Source organism: Brassica oleracea, chromosome C5 (genome assembly GCF_000695525.1).
Source record: "Brassica oleracea var. oleracea cultivar TO1000 chromosome C5, BOL, whole genome shotgun sequence".
Lineage (NCBI taxonomy): Eukaryota > Viridiplantae > Streptophyta > Magnoliopsida > Brassicales > Brassicaceae > Brassica > Brassica oleracea.
In genome coordinates, this window is record NC_027752.1 from 34,472,082 (window position 1) to 34,482,365 (window position 10,284).

The 10,284-nt window shown below is 32.4% G+C and overlaps 1 protein-coding gene across 1 annotated transcript; it reads right to left on the reverse strand.

Moving 5' to 3' along the window:
- Positions 1-3,213: 3,213 nt before the first annotated feature.
- On the reverse strand, positions 3,214-5,581 carry LOC106295509 (sugar transport protein 4). Its single transcript, XM_013731431.1, has 5 exons — positions 5,347-5,581; positions 5,070-5,250; positions 4,666-4,985; positions 3,957-4,586; positions 3,214-3,878 (listed from the first exon to the last, which is right to left on the reverse strand). The coding sequence occupies exons 2-5, from the start codon at positions 5,200-5,202 to the stop codon at positions 3,417-3,419; spliced, it is 1,545 nt and encodes a 514-aa protein (XP_013586885.1). The 5' UTR covers positions 5,203-5,250; positions 5,347-5,581; the 3' UTR covers positions 3,214-3,416.
- Positions 5,582-10,284: the final 4,703 nt, after the last annotated feature.

The window sequence follows — 10,284 nt, forward strand, 5'->3', positions numbered from 1 at the left end:
ACGGACAGCCCATGTAATGTTTTTCTTTACTATTATAAGGAATGTTATATTGTCATATATTGACTTACTGACTTTGGAGATATTTTTTGTGGAATTATCCTTTTTGTAAATTCTATACTAATTTCTCAAAAAGAAAATTTAGATTTTAATAGAATCTATTGTATACTGAATCTGATAACTTTCTTTTACAAATTTATTAACAAAACTGAATTGAGAGATAAATATATTCGAGTTTAACTAGAAAATAACAGAATTAAGGCTAGGTAAATAAACCGAACCCGAAAATTCGAACCGAACCGAACCTGATCCAATAAAATGATTCTGAACCGATCCGAATCCGACATAAATACCGAATGAGTCTTGTTTTATATTATTTCAGGTTATGGTGGGTATTAGTCGAACCGAACCCGAACTTAAATGGATATCATAGAACCCAAAACATTCAAAATCCCAAAAATAATTGTACCGAACATGATCTCAATTCATAATATGTATCCAAAACACACTAATGGTGGCCAAGGAATGACGAGGAATAATGCATTCTCTACCATTCCGAAAAAAAATCACAATTCACAAAGAATAATTTTTCCTTCTCATTCCATTTTTTTGTAGAGAAATAAAGAACAAACTTATTCCTTGTTAAATTTGAAAAGAAATGGTCACTACATTCCATTCTTCCTGCTATTTTAAATTTCATTCCTGCTATTTTATTTCTCTACATTTCTTTCTTATTCGTTCATCTTGTTTCCAGAATAGTTACTAGTCGAACCCTAAAGATATTGAAGAACATCTAAAATAATTGTCTACGGTTGAAAGTGGTGGTTGATGCTTAAAGTTTTTAGATTTGGTTTTGTTTTCGTTGAATAATGTTTCTCATTTCATGAGAACTTGGTTTTCATATTATGGTTTTATCTATTTTGTTTTCTTTCTATCAATAACTATGTTTCACTTTCGTTTAATTTTGAATGATCACGTTTGATGTTCCTTTCTTAGTTTTGAATCGATTTTACTTATGTTTTGGTTACAAAATAGGTACAGATCAAGTACTTTTTAAAACTGAAGAATCAATTTTACTTATGTTTTGGTTACAAAATAGGTACAAATCAGATACTTTTAAACTAAAAAGCCGATTGAGATCCAAACCCTAAAATACATCGGGTTGTACCGGTTCTTTGAAGATTTACTAACCACGGCCCGGACCCGATAGAACCCAAATCGGTCCCGAACCGAACTTTCATATAATCCGAATGGGCTGATTTTGATAAATCTGAAAAACTGAGACCTGATTGGACAAAAACGAAAACGGATTGGGACCCCGAATGCCCATGCCTATTACAGAGTCAGTAAAAAAAATTGAATAAAATTTAAATACTAAAAACTAGAAATTGATTTACTTTTGCGGTCTTTTTAATAGATAATGTAGTGACTTCTATAAACTATAAATCCATGGTGTACTATTCTCCTCCTATAACTAGGGAATGGATTAGGTGTTGTGTGTTGTGTTGTGTAAAAAGTTATTTACCAACCTTATCTTTGTTCATCTTCGGATGAGGGAAAGTACAAGTTAGTTGGTAACAAGAGTTTATCAATGTTACCCTTACCAAATATCATGGACAGGTTTGGCTGTTTGTTAGAGTGTTTCTTTTACAGACCTGTCTTCTTATTTGGTTTTGCATTTTCACATACGAGATCAGAAAATTTCCTTTCTATAGAGATTTTATATACTTTGGACAATAATACCAGAAACTGAAACCTGTCATCAAACAAATCCATAATTTCTTTCAAAAACAATAGAAACTTGTTATATAACTCCTTTTTCAAATATAAGACTATTCTGATTCTACTGATGACTATTACTTGTTCCCTAGCATTATAACTCACTTTCTCAAACAAAGATTCACAGAAATGTCAAGTAATAGTACAAAAACTTAAGACAAACTGATTTCACTTTCGAATGCTTTTTAATTTTCTTAGCTTTCTTTAGATTCAAATTAAGATTTGCAACAGAGACATTGAATAAAGAAAGAATAAATCAAGACACTGAATACGGTTTTCTAAATCTTTTTTGTACGTGAAAGAATTATGCTTTCTAGTTCTGCTTGAACCATTGATTAATGACACAAGATAGAAGCAAGCATGACTTTACTAATAATAGATTGATTACTTGATACATCTGATCATATCTGAAACATCTTTTTTCTTTCTGTATCATCACATTTACATGTCCAAGCCATCTGCAAAATTATTTAAACGTCAAGAAGAAAGCTAAGACCATTTGCATTTTCAGTTTCTTGTTGTGACCTTTAATGTGGAGATATATATTTTAGAGGAAGATTATAGAGTTGGGATAAAGTAAAAATTTGTTTCTAAATGCTATTATAGAACAAATATATAGATGAACTGGAGATGCATTTAGATTTCAATGGAATCTTATTAAATATAGAATCTGATAACTTTCTTTTACACATTTACTAACAAAACTGAATTGTGAAATCGATTATATTTAGAGTTTAACTGGTATACCACCTGATAGCAAAAATAACAGAATCAGTAAAACAAGAAAAAGTTAGAAACTGATTAAACTTTATATACTAAAAACTCAAAAAGTTGATTCACCTTTTTGATCTTTTTAAATAGACAATGTAGTGACCTAACTAGGGATTGGATTAAATGTTGCGTGTTGTGTTGTGTAATAACTTCTTTACCTTATCTTTCTTGATCTTAGGATAAGGGGAAGTAGTTAGCTAGTAACAAGAGTTGATTAATGTTTGATACCAAATATCATGGACATGTTTGACTGTTTGTTAGAAAGTTTCTCTTACAGACCTGTCTTCTTATTGATTTTTGCATTTTCACATAAAAGAGCAGAAAAAATCCTTTCTGTAGAGTATTTTTTATTCAACCTACTGTGGACAATAATATCAGAAACTGAAACCTGTCATGAAACAAATCCTAATCTCTTTTAAAAACAATAGAAACTTAGAGCATGATTAATGGAGAGTTTTTAAGGTAGGAGGTTCTTAGCGGGATATAAGAACCCGTCTCTTAACTTTTAAAAGCTAAAAACCGGTTCTTAAATAAAATATTTAAAATGTAAGACTATTCTTGATTTTACTGATGACTATTACTGGTTTCTTAGCATTACAACTCATTTTCTCAAACAAAGAATCACAGAAATGTTAAGTAAGAGTTCAAAAACATAAGACAAACTGATTTCCTTTTTTGAATATTTTTTAGTTTTCGTAGCTTTCTTAGGTCCAAATTACGATTACAACAAAGACATTGAATAAGGAAAGAATATGCTAAGTCTATGCATCAAAGAGCAGAGCAGCTTTCTTTCAGGAATAAGCATATTTTGACATTTTCATTTCAAATTTTCTCACAAGTCTTTTTGCCCAAAGAAAACATTTTCATCATCATACAGACTTTTGCTGCATCTCAGCAGCACTAACACCAACAGCTTCATCAGGAATAAACCTTCCCCAGAACCAGTGTGCCTTCCAAACTCTATTCATCTCTTCAATGGGCACATTCTTCGTCTCAGGCAACATCAAGTAGATAAATATCGTCATTATAAAGACAAACACCGCAAAGAAGAAGAATAGTCCGAACTTCATGTGGCAGAGCATAGTCAGGAAGAGCTGAGCTACAAGGAATGTGAAGAACATGTTGACCGCTACGTTTATGGCTTGAGCTGCTGATCGGATCTCTAGTGGAGATATCTCACTAGGTACCAGCCATCCCAACGGTCCCCACGACCAGGCGAAACCCGCTACATAGATGCAGATCAGCGCCACGATCAGATTAGCATCTGTTTTCCCTATGTTCCCTGTTCCAACCGTTCCAAACTTGACTCCGATCATGACTCCAATAGCAATCTGTAACACACATGATGGCATTCAAGAGATCGCGTGTTTCTCAAGAAAGTGAGTTTAGGGTTAGGGTTTATTTGTTACCTGAGAGATAAGCATCTGGATACCTCCCTGGAGGAACAAGACTCTTCTTCCAAACCTATCAACCGTGAAAACAGAGACAAAGGTACACAAGAGCTCGATGATTCCCGTTACCATAGCCGACAAGAGCGAGGCTTTGCTACCGAACCCTAAGGTTTGAAACAGAACGGGAGCGTAAAACGTAATGACATTGATTCCGGTAAGCTGTTGGAAGAAAGGAATGAAGCAAGTCATTATCAACTGCGGTCTGTAACGAGGAAGCATGATGTTCTTCCACGGGTGTTTCACTTGCTTAGACTCCTCGCTCGCATCAATGAGATCTTGAAACTCTTCATCGACTTCACTGGTTCCTCGGATAGATTGGAGCATTTTCTTGGCATCTTCGGTGAAGCCACGTTCGATGAGAGAGTTGGGAGTGTCGGGAAGGATCAGAGCTCCGATCATAATCATCATCGCAGGGACACAAGCTAACCCTAGTGAGATTCTCCATCCGATGTTACCTTTCAACTGTGCGGTGAAGTAGTTGATGATCGTTGCGACAACGATACCGAATATAATCGCTACTTGAAACCCATTGTTGAACGCTCCTCTTAGATTCGGAGGAGCCATTTCCGACAGATAGACAGGAACTGACTGAAACCAAAACAAAAACTTGATTAATAAAAGCGTTCTTGTTGCTTCTTCATCAACTTATCTGTTTTTTAGAACTTACTTGATTGGCGAATCCGACTCCGAAACCGAGCAAGATACGACCGATGAGAAGCATGGCGATGTTTTGAGCAAAGCCGTTGAAAGCAGAGCCGATGAAGAAGGTGAGACCACCGAGGAACATGGACCATTTCCTTCCGAAGACTCGGGTTATCGTGGAAGCGAACAAGGAAGAGACCAAAGCCGCTAAATAGAGAGACGAAGTGAAGAGAGTGAGAAGCTGGCTATCAAAACGACAGTACTCGTTCTCGTGTGCGTTCTTCATCTTCTTATACACGTAAGGGAAAAACTCTTCCAAGAATGGCTCCATTTGGGTTACCCCTCCTACAAGCAACGAAAAGCCCTAAAATTACTCACTGGATATCTCCTAGGTTAGGTCAAAGAAGAAACAAGACTTGAAAAAAAAACCTGAGATCCCGAGATCGTATCCGAAGATGAGACCACCAAAAGCACCGATGAAACATGTTACGAACACTTTCGGTGTGAGTTTGTAGTTATAGTTACGAACTCCCGGCGTTTGACTGACGAACCCTCCGGCCATTTCTCCGATTTGCTAAAACGACGCCGTGGAAACTCAGTGTTGACTTTTCTGTTTCACGCAGAGGAAACAAAAACAGAGCAGATCTTGTTATCCTCTTCTTCTTGGTGTTTGTGTTTGTTTCTTTTTTTTCAGACAATTATTTACCTGTGGTAGATCTTGTCCGAAAAGGATTTGGAGAAGAAAGGTCAAGAAGAGACAAGAAACGATATGATTATGAAAATGGAGAAGAAGGGTTGAAATTTATAGGATTAGAAGTAACTAACTGTCAGCTGACTTGGAGGTGAGAATGAAGGAGAAGAACAGCTGTTCTCTCGTTCTTACCCACTTGTGCCATTGCTCTGGATCTAATCTTCTTCCATAAATCTCGTGTCTTTTAATAGTTTTTATTTATTGATTTTTTATTAAATATAACATTGTGTTTAGATGAAGTACCAGAGCAGTGCTTCATTTTCTACTTTTTACTTCATTTTTTTTTCATTGGTACTTCATTTCTTCATTTTTTTTTAAGAATTGAACAGTATTTTTTTAAATTTGAAGAAATATTATTCACTTCTTCATTTTTTAAAGATACATTTTTTTAATTATAGATTAATCATTTAACTTGTTCTTAGTTTTTACTTAAATAAATTATAAGAGATAATATTACCAACTTAATTTTAAAGTTTTTATATTATTATTTTTAGTCAATCAATTTAAAATATTAAATATACTAAAAACATGATAATATTCGTTTTTAAGAATTTTTGGCTTGATTTAGAAAAATTAAAGATCAAGAAGCTCATTTCAATCTTCTGAACAATATGTGAGAAAAATATACATCTCATACTTCTTTATAAAATCTAATGTTTTTGGGTTATTTATTTATGCTATGTGTACTAATTATATGATATGATAATATTTATTTTATAGTAATTAGCAATTGTGGCGAGCTATCGTTAAAATAAAATGATTAGATAAAATTAGTAAACTAGTAAAAGTAAAAAGTGTTATTGATAAATAATGATAAAACTGAAAAAAATATATTTAGAATATTTATTTTTGAAGAAAAAAATGAAGTAAACTATCGGTGAACATATCTTTTTATTTTTAGATGAAAAAATGGTTGACAAAAAAAAAGATGAAAAAATGAACTTTACCACTAGAGATGCTCTGACGTTAGGTGAAGAATAAAGCTGCAAAGTAAATAATTACACTATTCGACAAAAAAAAAAGAGTAAATAATTACACTATTCGACAAAAAAAAAAGAGTAAATAATTACACTATTACACAAAAAGTTAAAATAAACACACTCTTCACATTTGTGTAGTAGAACTACAATTTTGACTCAACTAAATCTATTTTTGTTTTCTCTTTGACACTTTTTCTAAAAGACAGATATTTTTAATTGATTTTATGGCTCTAAATTAGTAGACGACCGCAAAACTGGGTCAATAGACAGAGAAGACCGCTACTATTTTTATTTTAGATAAGATTTTTTTTTGTCATTAAAATCAGATAAGATTTTTGATAAGATTTTATTTCCTTTTGAAATTACATTCCAAATCTGTTTCAAAAACTGGGTAGACTGCTTCTACCTAATGAGTATTTCTAGAGCCTCTACATTAGTTGAACTCTAATAGATATACCTACAAATAAATAAATAAAAATAAAAAGTAAGATAATTTTTTAAAATAAGAAACTTAATAATAATCATGAGAAGAATCTCATTACATCTGTCAATTTATAAATAATTCATTTTTAATAAAATATTAAAACTTAATTAAATTATTAAATCTTATTATTTTAATCACGTGTTAGTGGTCCAGTGATTGAACTCAACCTGGGAAATTATGAGTTCGAGTACGGAAAGTGATTATCTTGAGGGACCTTCGAGTCCAATACTGAGAAGTCTGCTAACATTTGGTCACTGTTGAGATTTACATGGGGTAATCATTAACCCTCTCCGGCTAAGTTCCGGTAGACGGTCATTGGTGCTAGTCAGATTCTTTCGAGGCTTCGGATACCATGGTCATAAAAAAAAATTGAAAGCAGAAAAGCTCTTTATTTACTTTTATCCTTTGAAATTTTAAAGTGATGCTTAATTGTCAACCTCTATCCAAAATCTGAGGTCAGCATTTGATACCTTAATAACATTTTTGTGACTCGTGACAGCCTTTCCATTCACATGAATGCATTGATCTAATTGAATGTAACATTTTAATATTATCCAGAACAAACTTTAGTGGAAATCTATGTATTTATTGATAATTAAAAGCATACTGTACGTCAAATGGCTGTAAGATAATATTCATGTGTCAGATGATAATCAAACAATGTTATTCGAAAAGTACGTTGTATCTGTGGGGCTATTGATTACGATATGGAAACAAAAAGTTGACTATCATCCCTTATTTTTATATACGGATAATTAATTATTCGTAAACTGTACGTAGTTCCATGCTTTTTTAGTACTTCATCCGTTTCATACTGTAAATAGTTTTAAAAAAAAAAATTTGTTTCAAAATGTAAATAGTTTTGATATTTCTAGGTAACTCTTACATTTATTGAATATAATGTGAATAATCAAATTAAATAGACTTATTTTTGATTGGTTAAATTATATTCAACCTATTTATTATACAATATCTTTTAAAACATAATAATCTTTTTAATCTTTGTGATTTTACACAAAACTACTTGCATTGTAAACTTATCCGTTGCTCTCTACTTCTTCAGTTTACATTGGAAATGTAAAACCCCTCGAATTACTTTCTTTTTGCTAATCGTCGAACTACATTATTGTCAATTTCCATGACATGTTTCGACAACGTTTCGTCGTATTTATATTAATGATGTAATGATATATATTGAATGTATAGGGCGTGACACAAGCTTATGTTTTACTACGTCAAGTGTATGGCCTCGCCCTCAAAACCTGCCAAAACTGCTCGAAGCTCTGAACAAAGTTAAATGTGGAGGAGTCAACTTTTAAGGCAATGGTTTAAACTAGGTAGTTTCTTTCTAGCTCATTCTTTTGTTTTTGTTTTGTAAAATGCCAGAGATGTAATTCCTCTGAAGGTTTCAAGAGCTATAATCATGCTGGATCAGTTGTAATTTCCTTTAAAACTTTAGTAATGAAAAGTATTTACAGAAAAAAGTAAATTTTAGTCGCACAAATGTATTTAAACCGTCTTAGTTTAAGTTTTTCTCAAGGTTATATAACTGACGCATATAAAAAATATTTTAAATAGTCTGACCTTCAAGAACACACCAGTCGATTATTAACATGATTAATAAAGTACTGGTCACCTTCTGGTCTGACTCGAAAACACTCATCTCCGAAGGAAAGGCACATCGACATCCAAAGCATTCTGTATCCTTTGTTTCTATTTCCTTTAAGCATATCCCTAGATTTATGAATGCTGAAGCTGATTCTCTTGCGAAATCAGCATTGTATTCCCTAAACATCGGAGCTTTAAGCATCAAATTGTGGTTTGTTCAAAGAAAAAGTAAAATAATAATAAAGTATTGGCCATTTTTTTTTTGGTTGCAATTTCACAAGCAGAACAAGAGAAGCATATTATTTTGACTTTTTGGCTTACTTGCCGTAATGTACGTGATACTGAATTTTCGACTAATCAGATCTTGTTTTCAGACTAGTAAACCTTTTTTTTGGGTCAAAAGACCAGTAAACTTTTTTTTGGTAAAGCAGACCAGTAAACTTTATTCTCAGTTACGCCTTTTATTTTTATTATTGTTCTTTTGATAGTGTTAATTGTTTACTAGTCAAAGCCCACTAATTTCGACAAGTATGCAGAAGTTGTAAACGTTGCTGCAAGCAAGACAAGCAAGACAACTAAGAATTTCGATCACATGGGTAGGTAAAGTCAATTTGGCTTTTAGATATTTGTTTTGTACATTTCCTGACAATAGAAAAACAAAAAACCAAAGTACGTACGAATAAAATAAAATAGGACAACGCCGGGAGCTTCTAGGACAGGTGGTCTGCGTACCACGTCAATCTCCCAGACATCTCGGGTTCGACCCGCACCTCTTGCGGTGAAGTTGATGAGCCAACTGGGCCGGCCTGTTGTGACCCATTAATAAGTTGAAAAAAAAAAAATAGGACAACAGAACAGCAAGAGGAAACAAATTACAAAAAGGCAAGACAACTATATATGCAATCGTACATATTATACTATTTATTTGCTGACAAAAAAAAATACTATTTATTTATAAAGTAATTTGGATGGAAACAAAAATTATTCAGAACATGGGTTTTGGTATTCCTTTTTATATATGTTACCAACCTACTTACATTTGGTGTTTAGCGATCCTTAAAGGCTAGTCAGCAAACATCCGAAAAAATTACGTGCAAATGATTAGATCATGGTTAAAATGATTTTTCAGGTATTGATTCATGAAACGACATGTGAATACCTCCCTCCCCTCCTCCCAAAATTATGTAAAGCGGTAGAATACGAACGTTTAGCCCGTTGAAGGATAGAGAAGCGAGCACGTTAGCATAATTATCCCATGGTCCTTAAGTGGGTTTCTTAATGATTATTTAATACTTTAAATGTATTTAAGTGGGGTTAAGAACTCTAGTTAAGAAATTTCCATTTTGAACGGTCCAATGAGAGTTTCTTAATTAGAAGTTCTTAAAAAAAAAAAATTTAGATAAAATTTATTTATTAAATAAAACATATTAAAAGATAACATTTAAAACATTGATATAAAAAACATAAAAATAAAGATTAGTAGAATAATCGAGAATAATTTGAAAGAAACATTCTGAACTCAGTTGTTGTCTTCATCACATCCAAAATTACTCCATAAATGTTCAACCAAATCAGCTTTGAACCGTTGATGTATTTGTCTATCACGAATCTTTATTTTTATGTTTTTTATATCAATGTTTTAAATGTTATCTTTTAATATGTTTTATTTAATAAATAAATTTTATCTAAATTTTTTTTTTTAAGAACTTCTAATTAAGAAACTCTCATTGGACCGTTCAAAATGGAAGTTTCTTAACTAGAGTTCTTAACCCCACTTAAATACATTTAAAGTATTAAATAATCATTAAGAAACCCACTTAA

Bases quoted from the DNA above. Each gene is read 5' to 3' on its own strand.
- LOC106295509 (XM_013731431.1), bottom strand. From the start codon at position 5,202: ATGGCCGGAGGGTTCGTCAGTCAAACGCCGGGAGTTCGTAACTATAAC. The intron at 4,587-4,665 runs GTAAGTTCTAAA...TTTTGGTTTCAG, and splicing joins GAGTCGGATTCGCCAATCAA to TCAGTTCCTGTCTATCTGTC. The intron at 3,879-3,956 runs GTAACAAATAAA...TGTGTGTTACAG, and splicing joins TCCAGATGCTTATCTCTCAG to ATTGCTATTGGAGTCATGAT.